The sequence below is a fragment of the Atractosteus spatula genome, chromosome 1 (genome assembly GCF_055471065.1).
Source record: "Atractosteus spatula isolate fAtrSpa1 chromosome 1, fAtrSpa1.hap1, whole genome shotgun sequence".
Lineage (NCBI taxonomy): Eukaryota > Metazoa > Chordata > Actinopteri > Semionotiformes > Lepisosteidae > Atractosteus > Atractosteus spatula.
In genome coordinates this window covers 28575019-28599991 of record NC_142706.1, presented here as the reverse complement: position 1 = coordinate 28599991, position 24973 = coordinate 28575019, and the positions used below count along the sequence as shown (strand labels likewise).

General features: G+C 35.5%; 1 protein-coding gene across 1 annotated transcript in view; it reads right to left on the bottom strand.

The window, feature by feature from the left end:
* The window catches only part of arap2 (ArfGAP with RhoGAP domain, ankyrin repeat and PH domain 2), a 247624-nt gene that overhangs the window by 197820 nt on the left and 24831 nt on the right, over positions 1–24973 (bottom strand). The window contains 1 exon segment of the mRNA XM_088920360.1: positions 15646–15824. Within this exon segment, the coding sequence (XP_088776486.1) occupies positions 15646–15824 (179 nt within the window).

Genomic DNA, 24973 nt, shown 5'->3' with positions numbered 1-24973 from the left:
CACAGGCCTCAAGTGCCTTATTGCTTTTATAAAACGGTCCCCAAATATGCAAGTGCTGTATAGAATGAATTTTAATAAAAAAAAATATTTAACATGAAAATTAAGATGTTTACGTTCCTCCGCCTGAGAATATAGTCCCTCGTTACTACGACAGCCACAAGTACCATTAGCTAGCAAAGAGGACATTAGCTAGCCAATATGATAAATAAAGGGGAAAAAAGCAATTGGGAAAAAAAGACCTGCTGATCTGTTCTGCATACCAGGAAGAGAACAGAATATGATTTTTTCTGTTTGAAACGTGTTTTGTCTTTATGAAATAAATGTATTTTAAACGTTTAATTAAGAAGAAAAAAACTAACAGCATACACAAACATTCTAAGCTGATCACGAGGAAGAAAGATCACCCACTTTTCACACATAAAAAGTGGTTATTAACTATCGAAACCTGTTTTTATAGCATTTAAAGTCATGCAATGTCTAAGTTAAGTTGCCCAGCCTAAGGGCATTTATAATATAAGGGCCTATCTAAAGAAATAAAGAATGATATAATTGTATTCATATGCTGTCTGGTCCGTCCTATTCATATGAAAGGCAGTGATGTCACCGCGCTGGCAAGCCCTCAGTCACCTGACCAGCAGATCACTGCATCAGAGAGAATCAGTATAGCTTCTGAGAAATAAATTTTCCTGCATCAAAGTTTAACTAGTTCAGAGTGCCCTACATAACAAACTCCAAGTGTTTCATTTTGAGCTGAAGACCCTCACACCTGAAGGCTTCACAGGCAAAACACTGTTTTCTCTCTTCTCTTTTCAGCACGGAATAAACCTATTACTTGTTCCTTTGCAGTCGACGCAGGCTGATGCAGCTACCCACCTGAAGTAGTTACAGTATATGTATTTCAAGGCCCTCTGTTTTATTAACAGACACTTCAACTCAAGTATTGTACAGTGATATAGACGTGGGTAATGTCATCCTCATTAAACAATGTGCTTATCGCACAAATCCTGCTAAACTAAAAATTAGATACAAGAAGAATATTATTGGACAATGTTGTAAGGATCTGGCAGAATTTCTCTGTAAACTGAAGAGTTATGGAGGAGACACGTATCACCTCTTTTTACACTGGGTTTTACACTGGGTGATGCTTTGTTATCTCAATCACCTGCTAATTAGTTTTACACCACGGGAAGACAGTAAAAAAAAATTGCAGCTTACTCAAAGATTCTAAGATGATCACAAGGAAGTGTATTGCATGTCTAATAGTCTAACCCCATTACCCCCATTTTGATTAAAATCGCAAACGTGTGTTTAATTAAATGCCTTTATTGATTCACAATCTGACAATGCAATGTAAATTATTATCTTTGTCTTCTAAGTCCCTTAATTAACGTTGAGCATAGCTTTCTCACTACTTAGATTTAATTTTCATGCCATCGTTAAACAAAGCAGGAGTGTATTGTACTTCCTCATGGGATCAAACGTGGAAAGATTAGATTGTAATCGTTTTTATTTTTAAAATAAATTTTAGAAAAGTGTCATCTATACAAAAAAGTTGCATTTAATACCACTCGATAGTTATATTAATAGAGATAAGCTCTCTATTACAGCTCAGATCAAAGATCAAACAGGTCAAACAGCAATATCTCACACTCCGGGACTGATCTGTGATCTGTGATCTGTGATGTGGTTGAGTGTGAATTGTGGTACTCTAGCAGGCTAGCTGGTGTCTGTGTGGTTCGGGCCGGCTGGCTGTGCCGAAAAATAAATAGAACCGTTTTAACAACTCTTAAGCATACTGTAGTTTTTGTTAACACAACTTTATCAGTGAAAAGACCACGGGCACTTTTCCTCCCCACTACATTCTCAGAGTAGAATAGGCAGACCTTCCAATGAAAGACAGTCCTCATTCCCACCATGGACAGACAGACAAATGTTTTCACTGCCTATTATTTGACTAGCTATTCAGAGGGAAAGGCAGTGACGTCACTGCACTGGCAAGCATGCTCTTTAGATACGCAATTCCATATTCCCTGTTGTTACGACCCCAAGTGTCTAGGGGTAAAGGGGTGTAACATTTAGGATAATTCTTTTGGAAGCAGGTGGGTTTTGGTGAGGGACTAGGAAGTGTGATAACAAGGGTAAGGAACTAGAGAGGTGCCAAAGAAAAGAAAATAAACAAAATGGAGCTGGCTAGGACAGTGAGGGAAAGCTAATCTGACTACAAAAGAAAATCCGAAACACACGGTCTTCGGCGTCTTCAACACCCTAGCTAACCTGGGCTGACTACCCAAAACCATACAACACAAATGGCACTCACCCATACTAACACAAAATCAACTAAGTGTGTAAAGTGTACCCAACAACCTAAACTAACCTTATACACAAAAGTTCACACAAAAACACAAGTGAACCAGGAATACAAATAAGGGAAAACGAGAGTAATCAATAGGTACAGGGTACAAAGAACACAAAAAAAGTTGAACATATAACACGTTAGGGCAAGGTAATGGCAAAACAAGGATAAACACACAAACAAACAAAAGTACAAAGTAACTAACAGAAACCCAACAAAACATCAAAGCCGAAGCTATACGAAAATACACACACACAAAACAAAACAAACCAACGAAGCCGAAGCAATAACCAAAACCAAGTAGGACCGAAGTCAAACAAAAAGCCTTTTCCTCCTGAAAGCCTTCATGTTATATAGTGAATAAAATGTGTTCTGATTGGCTGAGAGCTAATTGATGATGACATCATACTGAAACAGTGGTGTAATGGTGAGCCAATGGGGGAGGGAGAACAATCAAGGGTCAGCAGTGTGGAACATAACAAAACACACACAGACCACACACTGGGACGTAACACCTGTTAATCAACCAGACAGTTCATCCTGCTACCAACATTGAATAAAAAAGTCTTTAGATTTCTAAGTTTATGTCTTTATTAAGTGGTTTCATTAGTGACGAAGGCTAAAATTTCTTGGAAAAATGTATTTTATGTGTTGCTGACTTGCTTTAACAAAATATATTTACAAATCCTTTCACCTGCTCCGTTTCTAAAACTTTTTGCTCATGTGCATTTTTGTATTTTTTACACCTCTAGCATTTTAACATCCTTAATTTTCATTTGCCTTAATTAAAACAAAATCGTTTGCCCAGCCTGAGGGGGGTCTGCTCTCATTGACACCTGACACTCTTCCATACACTTAAGTGAAAAATTAATAACACCAATGTAAACTTCAATTTTATAGTTTGTTAATAATAAAAATGTTAAGTTCTCTTAAGCTTTCTCGGTCAAGTATGATAATTTGCCCAGGGAGCTGTGTAAGCATGCGTAGGCAGTAAAAAATCAGCTAAACAGGCAAGTAAACGCTTTCGGAGAAAACAGTGTTTCAGGTGTGAAGAATACAGATCACCAATTCAATTTCAGCCTTAAGCTGTCCCCTGCCCCTGCTGCGATTAGAATATACACAAAGGACTGAAATCTTTAGAGTAGATGATCAGGTGTTTCGCAGACATAAGCATAGTATGTAATTCAGGCTTTATGAACTCACACCTGGGATTCGATGAATTAAAATAAAAGTATTTTTGTAAAAACTGCACCAGGTATATCACTGGGCAGTGGTGGACGGTGCACTATTTTGTCAGTAACCTGCTAATGTGCTTAACAGCTGTAGAAAACATGATTTTATTTCTGTACGGAATGCGTGCTAAGTTAAAAAAATTAAAGTGTTTCAAATGTTTAACTAAGAAGTAGTGTAGTCTGCAAAGGAAGTAGTTTATTCCATGCTGCAAAGTCTGCAAAGTAATAGGTTTATTCCATGCTGAAAAGAGAAGAGAGAAAATGCAATGTTTTGGCTGTGAATCTCTTTTTCTCATAAAACATTTGTCAGTCTGTCTGTGGGGGGAAGGGGGACTGTCTTTTACTGGTTGGCTCGCCTATTATTCCTTAAAATAGAAAGGGGTAAAATACTTTATCCAGTGGGGCAATTTAACAGACGGCTCAAGCCTTTGAAAGGCTATTAATTTGATTAATAGGGAATATAATATGGAATCGCGTATCTAAAGTATTTAAAAACGATACATATATTCAGATTCTGTAGCTTAAATCCTGCTAAACTAAAAATTAGACACAAGAAGAGTACTATTGGACTATGTTGTGTGGCTCTGGTGAATTTTCTCTGCAAACCAAAGAGTTAAAGAGGGGAGACTCAGACTTTGTGGAGTGAAAAACGGTGCTGTATTTCTCTTCGGCACAACCAGCCAGCCAGTCAGGAGAGAGGGAGAGAGGGAGGCAGGGAGCAGTGGGTCAGTGGCTTTCCTAATCCCCGCCCTTACCACTACCACTCCCATCCTGCCCCTCACCGGGCGCTCTTTGGCCGCAGCACCAGGCGACGCACTACATTAATGTAGGGCTTTCGGGGTCACGTGGGTTTGCGCCCTACACCCTGCGGTACAGCTGTGTACATACAGTACGAACATGTGATATTAAGAAATATAAAAATGTCAATAGAGTGTCCATAATATTTGCTATTTTAGTTTTTCAAAGAAATGTTTATTTGTTAAAAGAAAACTTATGGCTATAGCTGGATTTGAACACCCTACCTCAGGGTTATAAGTCAGTCAGCCATATTATATTCCCTATTAATCAAATTCTAAAAGTATGCTTTTGTTTACTCTGATAACGAGCGTATTCGCAGAAAAGCTTAAAACTATCACTTTTCTCACAAAGTATATAAACATACAGTAATATGGTCCGAAGGAGCACGTAAAAACATTTCAGAAATAACCACATGTAAGACTTTGATGCTTAAAATGTTTAGGGAGAAATGGAATACTAGTGATTCTGATATTATAAATTAATATCGTTTAAAAGCATGTAAAAGGCATGGTGAATCGGAGATTCTCAAAACTTACTTTGTACAGTATGATTGGAAATGAATATGTGATCGGATCAACGAAATGCTGTGGTGTTACTTTTTGTCAATGAAAAAATAAAGTCTTTTAGTTTACAAAGACGGTTACAAAGAATGTGGACCAGGGTAATACTTTGAGTTTACAGCTTGTCCAAGGTCATTCATTATTAATACTATCAATGATATCTTCGGTAAAGATTATTTTGATGCATAAAATATTTCTGCATAATTAAAATATTTATGATAAAGGTGGTAGGCTGTGTACTTTTGTCCAACTGAGCAATATTACTTTCATAAAATATACCAACTTTTTAATGTATAATGATTAGCATGCTGTTATACACAGTTTAAATTTAAAAGTCTAAAGAGTATATAACTTAGTATATAACTTAGTAAATAACTTAAATTCTTAATTGAATAAAGATTGTCCCTCAGCAACGAAACTGGGTGTTTTCTGGTGACAGCTCAAATGCTGTACATGAGAGGTTAAGCTTTATTAGCTCCACCTGGCGCTTTTACAAGGTGATTCTGGATACTATTAACATAATCTAATTTGCATGCAGTAAAGTGCAGTATGATGCTAAATTGACGGGTTATGATGCAACACACCCACCGCGTTGTACCACAGCGTACCCCGCTCGTTTTGAATGGCTATATCTGTATATAAAATATTGAACTGTGCCATAGCATTCAGAAATACAATCGAAACTAGTCTGTGATATTTGTGTAGATTAAACATTTCTAAAATATATTTAAAAAACTATTAAAATGTTTTATCTTTCCACGTGTAATGTCATTAGAAAGTACAATAAGCCTCTGCTTTGTTTAAAGATGGTTTCAAATATAACGTTAACTGGTGAGAAAGCTATGTTTAATGATGATTAAAATATTTCAATTTAAAAGAAATGATTTACATTCCATTTTTAAGTTTTAAAGGCAGAAATGCTCAGTGCCATAAACACTGCTGCAGAACGGTCTCCTTATGGCGCCGCCTCTTCTCTGACTGAGCTCAGTGGGTGGTGTGCTATTTTCTCAGCCACCTGCTATTTCATTTCACACCACGGGAAGAGAGGAGAATGTGATTGTACTGTATCTGTACGAAATGCATGTTGCATTTACAAAATTAAAGTGTTTAAAATGTTAATTAAAAAGTTTTTAAAAATTTACAGCTTACACAAAGATTCTAAGCTGATCACAGAGAAAATCACCTGTTTTTCGTGGCTTTTGTGTTTCTAACTAAACCTGTTTTTATGGGTTTTAAAACCTTGTCTATTTGAGGCATATGTGTTATTGTTTCCTATTTTTGATTTTCTTTAAAATTAAAAGAATTGGTAGCCCATCGGGCTACACAATATTATGTTACATTTTTAAAAGAGATTTCGGAAGGCTTCCAACTGATGCATTCAAAATATAGCATAATGCCTACTCGTGTTATGAAGTCACTTGCACCTGGGATCCGCTTTATTCAAACAAAGGTTTCTAAAAATGCAATCAGGTACTAGATAGTGTTTAAATAAAAGCTGTGAAATTTTTCACAAATCGTGATCTTTAAACCTGTAGGTTGCAGGGTCTGTGTCATTTGTCGTTAAAGTTATTGACATCTGAAACATCGTGTCTCATAAATAGGCATTTTAATAAGACTCTGAAAAAGATACAAGAAGCTTGAAATTATTATTATTAAATTAATGCTGTAAATAATGACCAGACACATTATAGTTTCAGTGGTATTTTTAACACCGCTTTGTTATTCTCAATTCTAATTACAATATATACGATTTTGTTTTGAGGCTTGAGGTGTCTGTTGAATTGCCCCACTGAATAAAGTGTTTTGAATTAATGAATTAATTAATTTTTGAATTTTATTTTATTATTAATACAACTTAACATTTAATATGTTATAATACAGATGCAGCCATACACCAAGGTACAACGCGGTGGGCGTGTCGCATCAAAACACGGTATGACGCGGTCTAACGCGTCATTTGTCGTCATACCGGAAAGTATCCGGAATCACCTTGTAAAACCGCCAGGAGGAGCCAATAAAGCTTAACCTCTCATGTACAGAATTTGAGCTTTTAAATTTCAACTGTGTATTACAGCATGTTAATCATCAGTCATTAAAAAGTTGCTATATTTTATGAAAGCAAGATTGCTCAGTTGGGCAAAAGTACACAACCTACCTTTATCATAAATATTTTAATTATGCAGAAATATTTAATGCATCAAAGCCTTTACCGAAGATATTACTAATAGTATTAATAATTAATGACCTTGGACAAGCTGTAAACTCAAAGTATTATGCTGGTCCACATTCTTTGTAATCGTCATTTTAAACGAAAAGACATAACACCACAGCACTTCGTTGATCTAACTTACAAGGCCAATATGATAAAGGAATAAATGACGTTTTTTTGTTTATTTCTTTAGCACATTTATTTGAACATTTCCATCGATTGTACAAGCACTGAAAAACTGTCCAATCCCTAGTTCGTCGGGCATTTTCTTTTACTATAACAGACATAAAAACTCCCTTGCTTTTTACAGAGCGTTTCATAATTTCTAACAACGAAAATGATTTAAACTGCGACACTTTTATCATTCAACAAGAGCTCAAAATATCACAAGGATCCTCAAGAGCACAACAAAGACAACAAAAAAAGATATGTGTATCAGATACATGAGAATCCAAGCTTTTTTATCTATGCTAAGAAGTAGTCTTTAAAATTTCTTCATCACACAGTGAAGTCAATATTCCGGGGTGTGCATATATTAGAAAATTTAGGACTTCTTCGAATGTGTGTCAGGCAATCAGATTTCAGGACTGGAATAATCCGTTTTATAATAGGGAATATAGTATGGAATCACGTATCTAAAGAAATTAATAATGATATTAATTTAAGGATCTAAATATAAAAAAATATGTATCTATATAGCAGGTAGTACTGTATTCCACTTTCTTTGTAAACACGGAAAAACAGATTCACAACGCGACGCTGTGTCACTCTTCTGTGTAAAAAACGGTTTGAACACCCTGTTTTTAATAAGCTGCTGAGTTAAGAATAGGAATGTTCCTGCTGTCAGTCTTAACATAAACATATTATGTAAACTGTACTGTATATTGCTGGTCTTGGTAGTTTAAAGAAAAAATAAACACCAGTATTTCATTTCTCCCTAAACATTTTAACCATCAAAGTCTTTCATGTGGTTATTTCGGAAATGTTTTTATGTGCTCCTTCTGAGCATGTTACTGTTTACTGTTACTGACCATATTACCTGCCCTGCCTGCTGACACTTTTCCTGTCTATGGGGGAGAGTGGACTGTCTTTAATTAGAAGGTTAGCCTATTCTACTCTGAGAAGGTAGAGGGGGTGGAATGTGCCTGCGGTCATTTAATTAGTATTACAATTCGCACTGATTCTCTTGCGAAGATATAGACATAAGAATATTTGTGCGTGGTCAAAAAAATGGCATTAAGCACTTAAAATTAATATGGTCAGTAACAGTAAACAGTAACATGCTGTAACAAGATCGGCTAAACTGGGAAGAAAACGCTTTCAGAGAAAATGTTTCAGGTGTGAAGAACATAGATCTCCAATGCAATTTCAACCAAACCTGTTCCCACACACCCTGCCCCCACTGCGATTAGAATATACACAACGCACTGAAATCTTTTGAGCTGATGATCAGGTGTTTCCGTCAACACCTTCCATAAGCACTCCCGTGCCCAGACGAGGGAGAGACACAAGACAAGCCTGCCAAGAGTGCGAGCGAGCCAGAGCGCGAGCCAGAGATAGAGAGAGACAGAGAGCGAGAGAGAGAGAAAAGAGAGAGAGTAACACCAAGGGGTGCGGAACCAGGGAACTATTTACATGGAAAACGGGAGATCTCCCTAGACTGTACGCCAGTTTCACTGTTACCTGGATACCTCTTTATCCAGGTGACAGTTTCACAACTCACCCTCCCCCTGCCTGTCTGACTTTTTTTAACCCTTCTGTGCCCGGATTGCAGCGGGTAAGATATTTTTCCAAGAAAAAAAAGAGAAATAAAAAAAAGAGAAATTTCACCAGAGCCTCTTCTCTTCTTGTGTCTAATTTTTTAGTTTGGAAGGATTCAAGCAGGATTTTAGATGAAAGGCAGCGACCTCAATCAAGCCCAAATCATAACTGAACCCGTTCAGAGCCTACATTACATTTTAGCATTTCATTTTGAGCAGAAGACCCTCACACCTGAAGAAGGCTTGCGTTTTCTCTCTTTGCTTTTAAGAATGTGTACAATGCTGTAATACAGTTTAAAATAATAAAGATAACGATTTACGTTGCATTTGTCTGATTGTGAATCAAAAAAGACATTTAATTAAACACGCGTTTGCGATTTAAATCAAAATGGGGGTAACTCTCTCTCTCATATTATCAACACTAGTTCAATTGTGGTTCTTCTCAGATACTGTAGTTGGGCATTCAGGTAGATTGCCAGGCGAAACAGAAACAGGTTCAATAGTAAATAACCACTTTTTATGTGCGAAACACGGGTGATTTTTCTTCCTCCTGATCATCTTAGAAATCTGTGTACGCTGTAAGGTTTTTACTTCTTAATTAAACATTTAAAATACATGTTTTGAATAGAAAAATAATCTTCTGTTGTCCTCCTGGTATGTAGAACAGATCAGCAGGTCTTTTTTCCCCAATCAGAGGGGTGACGGTGTCACCCAATCACCATTCTGAAGCTGTGCCATAATCTCTGGTATAGGTACATCCCAGAAATCTGTTGCATAGTTTAAATCATTTTCATTTTAGGAAATTATGAAACGCTCGGTTAAAAGCAAGGGGACTGTCTGTTATAGTGGACATAAAAACAAGAGTTTGCTGCTGCATTATTGGAAACCCAATTTTAACAACAAATCGCCAGCATTATATCCTAGAAGACACAGCCCGGCACCAGTGGGAGCATGCTCAGAGTGTAAAAGAAAATGCCTGATGAACTAGGGATTGGACAGTTTCCAAGTGCTTGTACAATAGATGGTAATGTTCAAATAAATGTGCAAAAGAAATAAACAAAAAAATCATTTATTTCTTTATCATATTGGCTAGCTAATGTCCTCTCTTTGCTATTTACTTGTGGCTGTGTTTCTGCGTTGCGTAGCAGTGAGTGACTATATTCTCAGGCGGAGGAACGTAAACAGCTCAATTTTCGTGTTAAATCATTTTTTTAAATTAAAATTCATTCTATACAGCAATCGCATATTTGGGGACCATTTCATAAAACTTTGATGCTTAAAATGTTTAGGGAGAAATGGAAGACTGGTGTGTATTTTTCTTTAAACTACCAAGACCAGCCATATACAGTACAGTTTACATACAGTAATATGTTTATGTTCCTAAATTAATATAATTTATGACCTTCAGATGCGTTATGCTCCTATTCTTTTTATGCTCAGCTACTAAAATTTCCGTTTAGTTGTAAAATTCCATATTAATATTCAATATTAAGCAGATTTAAACATGCACAGTAAAGAGATTAAATGAAGCAATCATTTCACTAACAACCAATGCACCATGAGTAACCCTGTCAGTCATTTTGGCCAGCCAATCACGTACTGCAGTATAACGTGCTAAACTGTATATAATTTCACGTAGTACAGGGTTTTACCATGCATTTTGAATGGCTGCATCTGTAAAAGCCCACCAGCACTTTCCCTTCCCCCTAGTGTGAGGTGGTAATGCGCTAGCTGGCTGGCACAAAACAATCACTCCCAAGTTTGGAGATGGTCAGGAGGTTCATTCATGTTACATTATTATTAATATTATTATTTGATATACAGTTTTTTTTGTTTTACTGTGAGAGAATCACAATTATATTCATTATTGTATTAACAGTTACAGCAGACATTTCACACCTGAAAAAAAAATCTTTTTTTTAATTATACTGGGAGCGTGAAGATATCACTGGGGTGCAAAGTGAGATTTACACAGTGAGATTACTGAGATGGATAATTTTAGTAAATATGTTGACAAATGTCTGGATTTTAAGTTTCACAGGGTAATATAAAATTGTATCCAGTTGTGAATTAGATACGTGACATTGCCCCCATGACGTTTTCGGGAAAGGGGGTTAGTGAGCAGCATCCCCCACGGTGTAGTGTCCATTGCGTGTTAGTTTTAATATAGCAGTATATTACTGTGATCTTGTAACTACATTTTTTTAATGTTTGTAATCGCTATTCTTGCAAATACATTTTGTATAGTTAATCAGTTTGTGTCTGCTTGTTAGTTGGTGAGCAAAAGTTCAAGGTGAAAATCCTTCCACAATGTTACGAAACCAAGTGTCAAGGGGTAAGGAGGTGTAACATTTAGGATATTTTTTGGATGCAGGTGGGTTCTGGTGAGGGATTTAGGAAGTGTGACAAGGGTTGGTGCAAAAGTGATTATTTTAAGGTGAATATGTGACTGGTACTTAATAAGGCACAATAACATACAAATGTAGGGAACTAGAGTGGTGCCAAAGAAAAGAAAACAAACAAAATGGAACTGGCTAAGAAAGTAACTACAAAAGAAAAACCGAAACACATGGTCTTCAGCATCTTCAAACGCCATAGCTAACCTTCACTGACTACCCAAAACCATACAAGACAAAAGGCACTCACCCATACTAAACTAGTGTTACTAATACAAAAATCAATTAAGTGTATAGAATGTACCCAACAACCTAAACTAACCCTACACACAAAAGTTCCCACAAATACACAAGTGAACTACGAATATCAAAGGGAAAAAGAGAGTGGATACAAGTAACAGGGTACAAAAGAACACAGAGGTTGACACAATATGTCTGGGCAAGGTAATGGTGAAACAAGGATAAACACCCAAACAAACGAAAGCACAAGGATACGAACACAAACCAACAAAGCCGAAGCTATACAAAAACACTCACGAACGAAGCCAAAGCGAAAAGCGAAAAGCGAAAAGCGAAAAGCGAAAAGCGAAAAGCGAAAAGCGAAACAAAACCAAAGCCAAGCGGGACCGAAGTCAAACGGAAGGCCTCTTCCTTCTGAAAACCTCCATGTTATATACTGAATAAGATGCACTCTGATTGGCTGAGAAGCTGATTGATGATGACTTCATACAGAAACAATAGTGTAATGATGGACCAATGGGGGAGGGAGAACAATCAAGGTCAGGAAGTGTGGAACATAGCAACAAAACACACATGGACCACACAATGGGACATAACACACGAGGAGGGTATATTTAAAGTGGAGAAGAGGCACCAAATTTTTTTCGGCTCGTTATGTTGCTTAAGCCATTCCTCTTTGGAATGTGTGAATCCTAGCTACAATACATTTATATATTTTTGTGGTAAGGGGCTCAGGATTTATTGTGAGTAATCAGTGTAAGATTTCAACAAACAGAGGAATGTTGGAAATGTGTAATTTTTTTCTGGAGAAATAGAATACAAATAGAAAATAAATGCTTTTTGACATCTAAAATCATTTTCAATCACGGTCTCCAAAATGAAGAAAAAACATTTTTAAAGAGTGCCTACTTGTGTTTACATAGATAAGTAATTAGAAATTTGAGCAAGCTAATTTCCTATTCATTAAAACAGTGGAATTTCACCTGCAGAAGATGGCACCAGATAAAGCATTAGCTGTGCTTGCCATTGACGTTCAGGAAAGGGTGAATTAAGCCACATCAAGAGAAATATTTCGATAATCAGTAAGAACAATTTAAAATGTGCACAGATTAATGTAAAGATTCTGGAAACCTCACAATTAAAGAACTCTGTGAGACAAGTAACAAAAGATAGAGAAACCTTAAGTTTTCATGGCTGAAGCTAAAATTCTGTGTAAATAATTAAGACAAATTACAATTTAGGAATTTAGTGTTAGAGATGTAAACAAATAGTTTACATGTAAAGACAGAAGTGAATCATGACCAGACATAGTGCAGATTAAGAATGCAGGAACACCTGCAAAATCTTAGAAATACAAAAAATATCACAGAAAGTTTTGTATTGCAAAAGAACGTCTGAAAACTGTTAAATGCTTACATAGATACTGAAATGAGATTAAACATATTTTCATTGTATTTTAATCAAAACACATTAAACGTAAATGTATTTTAGATTTTGTGTAGTTGCCAGCATTGAGCACGCATTGAGCCTGAGCCAGCAGCCATATCACCCTGCAACTGGTGGATGCTGCATATTGGTGGTGGTGGAGGGGAGTTCCCATTACCTATAAAGCACGTTGAGTGGAGTGTCCAGAAAAGCGCTATATAAGTGTAAGCAATTATTATTATTATAATTATTATTATTGAACTGTTTGTTGTACATACATAAATACAAGGAATAGACAAACATACAGCAGCTGATACTGATCCACACAGCCAGCATCTTAAGATGTTTATATTTAGAGGCAATTTGTTTGAATAACAAACTAGCTATGGATACTGATGTGGAAAGGCTGTTTCCCTAAGCCATCACTTTAAAATTTGTCCTCAGTGAGTAACTGCTGTCATCTCATAGTGTGTTTCTATCACTGTGTATAGTTACACAGTATCTTTAATTCCATCCATTTTCTAATCTCTTTATCCAGTAGAGGGGAGCTAGAGCCTATCCCAGCAAGCAGCAGGCGCAAGGCAGGATACTCCCTGGACGTGCTGTAATACAAGTCCATAACAGGGCAGACACATGGACACAAACACACACACTCACACCAGGGTCAATTTATTCAGAAGCCAATTAACCTACCAGTATGTTTGGACTGCAAGAGGAAATCAGATCACCTGCGGAAACTTATGTGAACCCAGAGAACATGCAAACTCCACACATACATTACCCCAGGAATTGAACCTAGGGCCCCAGCACTGTAAGATAGCAATGCTATCCTCTGTGTTACCATTAGAAATGGATGGATAGGTAGTAATTTTTGTAGTTAAAAGATTTAGATGCATAATTTAGTTTTGAAAGCCACTGGTGCTACTATTGTGTTTCTGAAAAAAAGATACAAAAAGCATGCTAACCACTATGCCACGCTATTCTTTAGGTAATACATTTAATTTATTGTTAAACATTGTTATTAACTGTTGATTGTTTGGTTAGTAAAATATTTTAATTATATTTTACCTTCATTTTTTATTCTATAATTTTGTATTTTACTTATTTTCTGATAGTCAGATTTAACGTATATTTGAACAAAGGCTTGTAAATTAACAATTATTATTACAAGATGAGGAACTAAAAAGTAATTCTAAGCGCTATTTTCCCATAACACTAGAAAGATGCATTACACAGTATAAACATTATATATATCTAAACAGCAAATATTTAAAAATACTGATATTCTAATTGCTTGCAGAGGACATTTTGAAATTAAACGATATGAATAAAAAATGTTTAATGAAAAACTGCACAGAACTGCTGAAAACACTAATAAAACAGCATATTATAAATCAAAAACATAAAAAAATTACAGTGTTGTCTCTTCTAAAACTCAGATCACACACTGTCTACTCTATTTAGGATCAAAACTCATCTCAATGAATCTCCTAGTGAAGGAGCTTTTAACTAATCTCTCCTCCTGGAATGGATAGTTTTACAATATAAAAATAATTCCATTACAAAATTATAAATATGACATTATAACAATCTCCACACATTTCGTATAAATATTATTCTTCATTAGATTAAAATAGACATAAATAATTTAAGTGGGTAGCTGCGTCAGGCATAGTCTGCAAAGGAACAAGTAATAGGTTTATTCCATGCTGAAAAGAGAAGAAAGAAAACACAACGTTCCGGCCGTGGAGCCTTTTTTTATTCATTAATGCATGTTATTTAACATTTCATAAAACATTTAACATATAATGGTCTACTCCTGATACAGTGTAAATGCATAATACCCTGTGAGACCAGTAATATTAAGATAGCCTTAGTAGCTGTGCCTCAGTTTGAGTTATTAATGGTATTGCCTAGATGGAAGATGCATTTGTACCGGTGCTCCACACAACCACTTATTTTACATTAGTTCAATAAATGAAAATATTGAAACCTTCTGGTGTTTCACTTTTTTAGCAAAGATAAAAGCTATTTGTATAAATTCCTATTTTTGCAGTTTATGAATGACTTTACTTTACCTTGTCTGTACACCTACAAAGCTTGCCAAGTCATCCCAAAGTATGTATGGCTTCTTAAGTTTAGTAAGTAATTGCCATATTTTTAACTTTGATTAAGAAGTGACTTATTAACTAATATGTGTGTATGAAAGACCTGATGAGTGCTTAATCTGTTGATTAAGTTTCCAGTCATACAGATGATAGGCAGGGAAGAAAGCAGCAAAAGATAGAAAGGGAAGTGAGTGAAAGAGGCATAGTTGTATGATCTTTAGTACTACATCTCTCTGAGTGGAATGTTCTTGTTCTACTTGTTTTTTCCAGATTCAGTCCACCTCCTAAGAAATTATTGGTTTCCGTTGACTAGTTACTGTATATTGTCCCACTCTGGCTATCAAGAGCATTTCATACTTGACGTTACCCCTAGTACAATCAGTACTGGTTATGCGACTATAAAATTAATTTGAATGAGATGAGCTTAATGAGCTGGATGGTCTTCCAATCATCTGTGGCCTTTCCAATGTTCTGATGTTTGTGAAAAAAAAGTATGGGAACTAAATTACCAAACCAATAGACCTTTGTGCATAGCAAATTGTTATGATGGTATCAAACACATACCTTTTCATTTTTACAAAGTCTAACTTTGGTTCCAGCCAAAGAAACAACAAGTTTTCCTTTGTAACCACGTAATTCCAGAAGTCCACACTTGTCTGATGTTTGCTTAGAATGCTTCTTTGAAGGCAGGGGCCATGCTTGCATAGCAGATTGAAGAACAACGATCCAATCATGTCTGTCTCCTTCAAGGATGTAAAGGAATATATCATTAGAATTATATAAAATGGCCCCAAAAAAACAATAACTATATTCTTTGTCATAAATATCAGAAGATATTGCATATATATATTGCACAGTATATATATATATAATTAAGACAATGTATCCAAAAGAGAAACCTGTAACATTTTTTCAACTGTAACTGTAGATTTACAGAAATGAGCCGTTACTAAAAAAACTATGATCAAATAAAGAATCACAGAATTCATTTTTGTATTACTGAAGACTAATTATTGAATTTTCACAAACAAATGTTTAAAATAAAAAAATAATTGGAAAAATATCAACAATATTTACAGATAGTAACAACAAAAATAAAAAAGCATGTTAAATCTCATATTCTATTATATGTGTTAATATTCATCAAAATCCCAAAAGCTTAAAAATGTAAAAAAAAACACTTTGAAGAAAGTAAAGTGAAAATTATACAAATAAGTGTTTTTTTAAGTTTAAAAAACTCAAATATATTAACAATCACAGAAAATCTAATGGAAGGGGCAGATAAGTTTTGTTTTACAATAAAATATGTTTTAATAATGCATTAGCTTTAAATAAAGTGAGTTTAACTAATGTTTACACAAAATCCTCTGTGAAAAGTCAAAGTTGTAAGCATAAGTAAGTAAATCATAACATAAGTCTAGGGCTTTGTAAAAAAATATATTTCTGGATATTCTGGTCGCAATCAGTTCAGCACAGACCTATGATGGGAAATACTTTGTTTAGAAAACTGATATCAAAAATTTATGCAGAATCGTAGCTTGACTGATTTGTATATTTTCTGTTACATTTGAAAATACATTAATTCTAGAATCTAGTATAATTCTAGTTTCTAGTATCGCCATAGGTAAAATAAATCTTTGCAACAGTTGTTTCTAAATGAATTTACAAAAGGTGTATAGAACATATTATTGCTTTATCAGTTCAGTGATTTTAAGCCTAGAAAAAAATGTGTTATATTACCCTCCGTTATGTCTTTAAATGTGCATGTGCCCAGTTCTTGCCGGCAATTGAAACAGAAAGCATTTTCAGCAGATTTTTCAAAATTAGCAAATACATTTATTTCCAAATATAACAGAAGATATAGCAACAACCAAGTGACCCCTAATGACACTTGTTAACAGGTAGTATTGTGTTATACAACATATGCACATTAAGACCATATTACAGGATCCTTACACACTATTTGCTGTAACGTTTCATAATAAATCTGTGGGGAATTATACTGTAAAACCAGGCCTGAGGACTGACCAACCCTGGTGTAAACCCTTCCCACTCTTGGTCTGCAATCTGTTTGCTTTACCAGGTTCCTGTAGTAGTAACCTTAAATGGAAAGAGACCATCGAGAAATTTAATCTTTTTTCCCCTTTTAACCATTAAACATAGAAGAATTGTAACCAACTTTTCCCATATAACCTAAGGGAGAGCACACTTCTTACTACAACTCAATGGGAAATCCTAACTCTTTTCTCTTAGGGTTTAACTGTAACTCTCGAAATAGTCTGACTCCACGACTAGTGAGTGTCAACTGAACACAGCCACCACTTGTCTTACTTTCATAGAATTGTGGGAATTCATGCTCTCATATGCACTTCTCAAAAACACGGATGACTTAGAGACCCAGCTGCTCTGTTACATCTGGTAAGGACCATGATAACCTGGGCACAGGGCAGTATTGAGAATATATGGCAACTCTAAACCTAGATGAAATGCCATCAGTGGGCCACAACAACACTACAAAAAATCAGTATAATAGGTTAAAGATGTGAACATAAACCAGCAAATGACCAGAAAAGTGTCTTCACTACACATTCCCAATAGTCACTGATGCATCTTTAGTTGAGGAACTGCAGTTCAATTCCTGGGGTTCTATCTGTATGAAGTTATACATTTATCTCTTGCTTGTCTCAACTCTGTCCTGAATAGAGCAGTTATTAATAATATTAATAATGAATGAAGGAGGGCGGAAAGGTTATTTTTTACAATTGCCAGCAACTAGATTATAGCTTATCTATATGTTGAAACCGTACCATGATGATGAAGACAGACATCTTACACCTTTAATTGAGACACTAACTCATTCTGTGGTTTAATAGTGTACACTGTCTAGATGCAGACGGTCTTGTTATGTGAAATATTTTAGACCAAAATGCTCTCTTATTAATCTCCAAGATCCTGATGATTTGACTTTTAATTTGCCTGATTTAGCTGAAAAGGAATTAGGAATATAATGTAGTTATTATCAGACACTCCGACTCAAACTTGTGTCATACGATATAGACATCCGTAATGCCACCCAAATTAAACTATGTGCTTATTGCGTAAATCCTGCTAAACTAGAAAAGAGGCAGAAGGCGGTATACTGTACTGTATATTATTTGCTGGAGCACAGTTTAGTTCAACAAAGCAATAGTCCAAGTAGTTTCTCTTGTTTATTTGTTTAAATTTACACCTGTGAAAAGCGTTCCAATTTTAATGTGATGCGGAAGACATTATTCATAAAAAATGTTCTTGTACGGTCTGTAAACTAAAAATGTATGAAGGAGACACGTTGCGTATCACCTCTTTTTACACTTGGAAGAACATTCCAATGTTAATGCAACACTGAAGATATTATTAATAACCTTTTAAATCTGAAGGGAGATTTAAAGGGATCCACACGGTACAGGTCCCTGCTAGATATTCAGAGGGAAAGACAGTGACATCACCGCGAGCAGACACACCCTCTAATGTCAGGCATATACGTTAAATATATTTAGATCTTTGAATTAATATCATTATTGATTTCTTTAGCCTCACAGCATTGTCCAATAATACTCTTCTTGTGTCTAATTTTTAGTTAAGCAGGATTTGAGCTACAGACCATAAAAAACAGGATTTACTTTTTTTACATATTGATGATGATATCGGTAGCAGTTTGAAACTATTCATTGTTATTAATAAATGACTTAGATTTGAAAATGCTGTGATATTTAGAAATATAAAAAAGTCAATAGAGTGTCCATATTATTGCTATTTTAGTTTTTCAAAGACATGTTTGTTAAAAGAAAACTCGAGGCGATAGCTGGATTTGAACACCCGACCTCAATAGAAATAGAAAGTCTTATATTACTGTTTGTGCTACAGCACATGAATATAAATATATCGTTATTAATTTCTTTAGATACACGATTCCATATTCCCTATTAATCAAATTCTAAAAGTATGCTTTTGTTTACTCCGGTATCGAGCGTATTCACAGAAAAGCTTAAAACTATCTTTTCTCACAAAGTACTGTACAGTATATATCGTACAGTAACATGGTCAGAAGCAGCATGTAAAAACGTTTCCGAAATAACCACATGTGAAACTTTGATGCTTAAAATGTTTAGGGAGAAATGGAAGACTGGTGTGTATTTTTTCTTTAAACTACCAAGACCAGCCATATACAGTCCAGTTTACATACAATAATATGTTTATGTTCCTAAATTAATATCGTTTATGACCTTTAGATGTGTTATGCTCCTCTTCTTTTTATGCTCAGCTACTAAAATCTCCCTTTAGTTGTAAAATTCCATATAAATATTCAATACTAAACGGATTAAAATGTGCACAGTAAAGACATTAAATTATTAAATCTTTCCACGACTGACCAACACACCACGAGTGCCCCTGTTGGTCATTTTGGCCAGCCAATCAGTATGACGCGTTATGACGCGGTATGACGTAATGAGTTGCCCGCAGTACGTGTTTGAATGGCTGCATCTGTACTTCATGGAAGATGAACTGTAGTATTTTGAATGATAATGATGTTAAAGAGCAAATCAAACATGTTACTGAATTATTTCCTTCAAATAACGACACAGGAGATGTGTCTCTTTAGCAATACTATGGGATACAGGTAAAGCAGTGCTTAGAGGGAAACTTATCTATATTTGCTCACATAAAGATAAAGTAATTCAAGTAAGTAGCTGCGTCACCATGTGTAGTCTGAAATGAAACAAGTAAAGGTTTATTCCATGTCGAAAAGAGAAGAAAAGAAACACAACGTATGGAGCCTTATTCAGGTGTGAGAGAGAGGAAAACATGCTCTATTCTCTCATGCTTTATCAGCTGCCGATTTTCCTCTCTCTCTCACACCTAAAATATATAAACAATTATTGAAAATTAGGGAATAAATAAATAGCAAATTGTGGAAGTAGAAACAAAACTAAAGTTATTAAAATAAGATTACTATAAATCAGGAGTTAAATCACAGAAAATATTAGTAAGAAGACTGCAAAAGCAACAGGGTAAATTTATCATCCCTAAAACATTTAACCCAGTAACTCACCAAAATTCACTCCAAATTAAAAGAATTACAGACTACTTCTATTGAATATTACAAAAATGTGTACACACAATCTGAAACCCAAAATAAACAGGACATCACCTTTTTATTAAACTCATTAAACTTACCTGTTTTAAATGAGGAGCAAAATAATATGCTAACTAGAGTAATAAGCAAAGAAGAAATGTATAATATTATTTCAGATCTTAAGGCCAATACATCACCAAGAACAGACGGCTTTCCAAGAGAATTTTACAAGCTATTCAAAAATCTGTTGGCTTCTATTGTCCTGTCCACCTGTAATTGGATAAGGGAAGGAGGGAATCTTCCAACTTCTTAGAATGTAGCTATAAGTCACACCTGACAAACTCTGGAAAGGCTTGTACTGGACCACCTCAGAACCCTGGTGAGTACAGCACTGGACCCCCTGCAGTTTGCCTATTGGTCACATATGGGGCTGGAGGACCCAGTCATCTATCTGCTACATAGAGCTAACTCTCACCCGGAAAAAAATGGGGAGCATTGTGAGAGTTATGTTCTTTGATTTCTCCAGTGCCTTTAACACCATCAATCCCCCATTACTGAGAGATAAGCTAAGGGCGGCGCAGGTGGACATTCCCTTGGCGTCCTGGATTATAGACTATATGACCTGCAGGCCACAGTATGTACGGCTACAGGGCTGTGTGTACGAACAGATTATTAGCAGAAATGGGGCTCCACAGGGGACTGTCCTTGCTCCATTCCTGTTCACTTTTTACACCTCTGACTTCAAGTACAACTCTGAGGCATGCAATCTGCAGACGTTTTCGTATGACTCTGTAGTTGTGTGGTGTATTAGTGAGGGAAGGGAGGAGGAATATGGAATATGGAGGAAATGGTCATGGACTTTCGGAGGAATAAGTCTCCACTGAACCCTGTTTCCATCTAGGGTGATAGAGGTCGTGCAGTCCTACAAATACTTAGGGGTACACCTGAATGATAAGCTGGAGTGGTCTGTTAACACTGATGCCCTGAACAAGAAAGGTCAGAGACGACTCTATTTTCTTAGAAGGCTCAGGTCCTTTGGTGTATGTGGAACACTGCTACACGTTTTTTATAAATCAGTGGTGGCAGCGGCCATCTTCTATGCTGCTGTGTGCTTGGGCAGTAGCATCATGGCAAGAGATGTAAATAGACTCAATAAACTCATCAAGAAGGCTGGCTCTGTTTTGAGGCTGAGCCTTGACCCCCTGGAGGTGGTGGTGGTGAGAAGATTACTGACCAAGCTCACAGCCATCATGAACAATGCGTCACATCTGCTACATGGGACTGTTATTAGACAGCAGAGCACTTTTAGTAACAGACTGCACCAACTAAGGTGTTCAAGGGAGTGTTTCCGCAGGTCCTTCCTTCCGGCAGCTGTCAGGGTGTATAACACTGCCCTAGGCTAGGACTGCTAGCCCTTCATCTGCTCATCTATGGACAGCATGTTGCACTAATGTACTTTTTGGACACAGCCTTAATATACTGTTTATACTGTGGTACTTTCAATCTGTATATACCTATGCGCATTGTGCATATATTTTATTGTTTTAGAGTGACTCAGCATATTTTGCACACACTTAACTATTTTATTTTGTATTGCTGTACTTATTTTAATTTTTAGTTTATTCTGATATGTGGAACTGATATCTTGGACTGGGCTGTTGTAACACCTCAATTTCCCTTCGGGACCAATAAAGTCTTATCTTATCTATCTATTATTTCTGTTATTCCAAAAGAGGGGAAAAAACAAACCTGATGTGACTAATTTCACCCAATTTCCATTCTTAATGTAGATTACACAGTATATGCTTCAATTATGACTCAAAGATTTGAGAAAATTCTACCTTAACTTAAACATTTAAATCAAACTGGATTGATTCAGAACAGACAAACACAGGATAATATGAGACACATTTTGAGACATAATCTTAATTTAAAACATAGGGGCAGTCTTGGTTACTCTGAATGCAGAAAAATATTTTGATCGAGTCAATTGGGATTTTTTATCAGACTCTAGAGAGATTTGGATTTGCTGATAAATTTATAAATATAATTAAAATAATGTATTCAAATCCAATAGCACAAATCAAGATCAACAGATATCTTTCAGATTCAGCTTAAAAAGAGGTACAAGACAGGGATGTCCCCTGTCACCTGTCACCTTCCTGTTCTTTTTATATATAGAACCCATGGCAGAATGAATTAGATAAGACCCACAAATTAAGGGGATAAAATTCAAAGGACAAGAATGCAAAATAGCATTGTATGCAGTCCATTTGTATTTGGATAAGCATAATACATCATTTGCCGAGATGTGTCTCCTGGAGAAATTTGCTCAGATGCCAAGGTACAAACTAATGTAGAACAAATTATAATCCAACAGATGTATTAACCCTTTAACCTGTAAAATAAATGAGGATCTAGCTGGCTGTAGTTTGCTACCTTTCTCATTGGGATCTAGAGTGAAAGTTATTAAAATGAATGTTCTATCACGATTATTATACCTTTTTCAATCTCTTCCAGTAGAGATCTCTACAGAACAATTTAATGAATGGGATAAACTGATTTCAAGATTTATTTGGAATGGAAAAAAGGCAAGGGTTAAATTTAAAACAGTGCAATTAGCCAAGGAGAAGGGTGGTTTAGCCTTGCCATGTCTAAAATCATATTAACAAGCATCTAAAATCTAATTTGCTGGAGTGATCACAATTATAGTGCAAAATGGAAGCAGATAGAGTCTCTGATTATAGATGAATTTCCAATATAGACAGTTTTGGGTGACAGAGCACTGGCAGAATCTATATATAAAACAGCTATACCCTGGGTAATAGTATCAATTAAAATCTATTTTGAAATAATAAGAACCTATAACTTGGATACAGATATTAAAACATTAAGGTGGATAGCTTTTGATTCAGATTTCCCTTCTGGAAAATCAAATACATGTTTTAAAATCTGGACTATGATAGGGATCAAAGCAATATGTACCTTGATGAAAATGAATCACCAAATTAAGCACTATGTACTGTAAATAATTGGGTAAAACAACCAAATATAGAGCAAGGTAAAAAATGTCTTTTATAGCTTAATACCAGCAGAGCAACCTTAAGAAAATAATATCAAAACTGTATAATAACATTGAAGATAAGAAAAAAGATTCAACTGAATAATAAATAAAATTATAAAACAATGTCTGCAGAACAGTGGAAGAACATATGCAGATTACAACAAACCTCCACCAGTTCACAAGTTTCAAGAGCTTTCTGTCTGAAAAAAATGGTTAATTTTTTTATTAGTCCCAAAACTCAAGTAAAACAAAAGGGAAGCTGTTCACAATGTTGGTGGTTATGTGGAGAACAAGTAGCAACTCATTCACACATATTCTGGTCATGCCCGGAAACACAAAAATATTGGAAATTCACACATTTTGTGCTTTCTAACATAGTAATCCTAGACATACCATTTGAATTTTCTGTTATGTATTTGGGAAATTTTACTTTTGACTACATGGAACTAAAGGATAGATATATACTAAGGATTCTTATAGTCGCTAGTAAGAAAACTATCACGAGTAAATGGATTTTTCACCCAGTTTATTCTCTCTGCTTTAAGACTCGCCACTGCTGATGTGTTTCACTTCATGGACTTCCTTCTTTGAATTAAACAGCCGTTGTCACCCAAAAAGAACAAGAAAAGGAGCATTTTCAGAGAGTAATTATGTGTTTATGTAGAATAAGTGATTAGATTTATGAACAATCTAATTTCTTATTAGTTTAAACAGTGAAATTTCAGCTGCAAAAATATCACACCAGAGACAGCACTATTTCTGCTTCTCATAGACGTTCAGGAAAGGGGGTGAATTGAGCAATGTCAAGTGCAATAATCCAGTGATCAGTAATAACAGCTTAAAAATCAAATCAAAATGTATTTATCAAATGCACAACAATACAGCATGCAGCAGTAATTGCTGAAAATTAAATGCCTTTTCTGCAAGCTAGGCGGGAGGGATCACAAAATTAAAAGTTACAAAATAAAGTTAAACAACAACAGCGCAGTAAAAATGGAATAAAATGAAAATAAACTCAATATAAGTAGAACTGCTATATGTCCAGGGTGTACATTACGTCCGATAGATTATTTCCAAGTAGTGCAGTATGCCAAATACAGTTAAAACTTTATGTCCAAGTAACCTGACCATTTAATAGATCAATGTAAAAATGCTGGGAACTTCACAATGAAAGAGCTCTGTAGGGCAAGAAACAAAAGAGAGAAACTTAAGCTTTTTTAAGGCTGAAACTAAAATTCAGTTTAAAAAAATTAAGGCAAATTAAAATTTGGGATGTTAATGAGTTAGAGATGTAAATTAAAATGAAATTACAAAAATGCACATGAGCAAAAAGGTTTTTATATTGGAGCAGGTGTTACCTTGAAATAACCAAACAGAAAAAAGCCATGACCAGACAGTGCAGAAGAGGAATGCAGGAACACTTTCAAAACCTTAGATATACAAAAAAATGACAGAAAGCTGTGTGTAGCAAAAGAGCATGTGAAACTGAAGCTGATTTGGCAGAGAGTTAGGCGCTTGAATAATCAGGTGCATTTCTGGTAGGGAGACTTTGAAGGTTTGACAGTATAGAGAGTCAGAAAATTAGCACAAATGAAAAACAGCAATTCAGTAAGAGAGCCCTTGTATGAATTAATAGCAAAAATGGTTTCATGTAAGGCTTCTCAAATAGTTGGGCATTCAGGTAGATTGCCAGGGGAAAGCACTTGTAGATATAT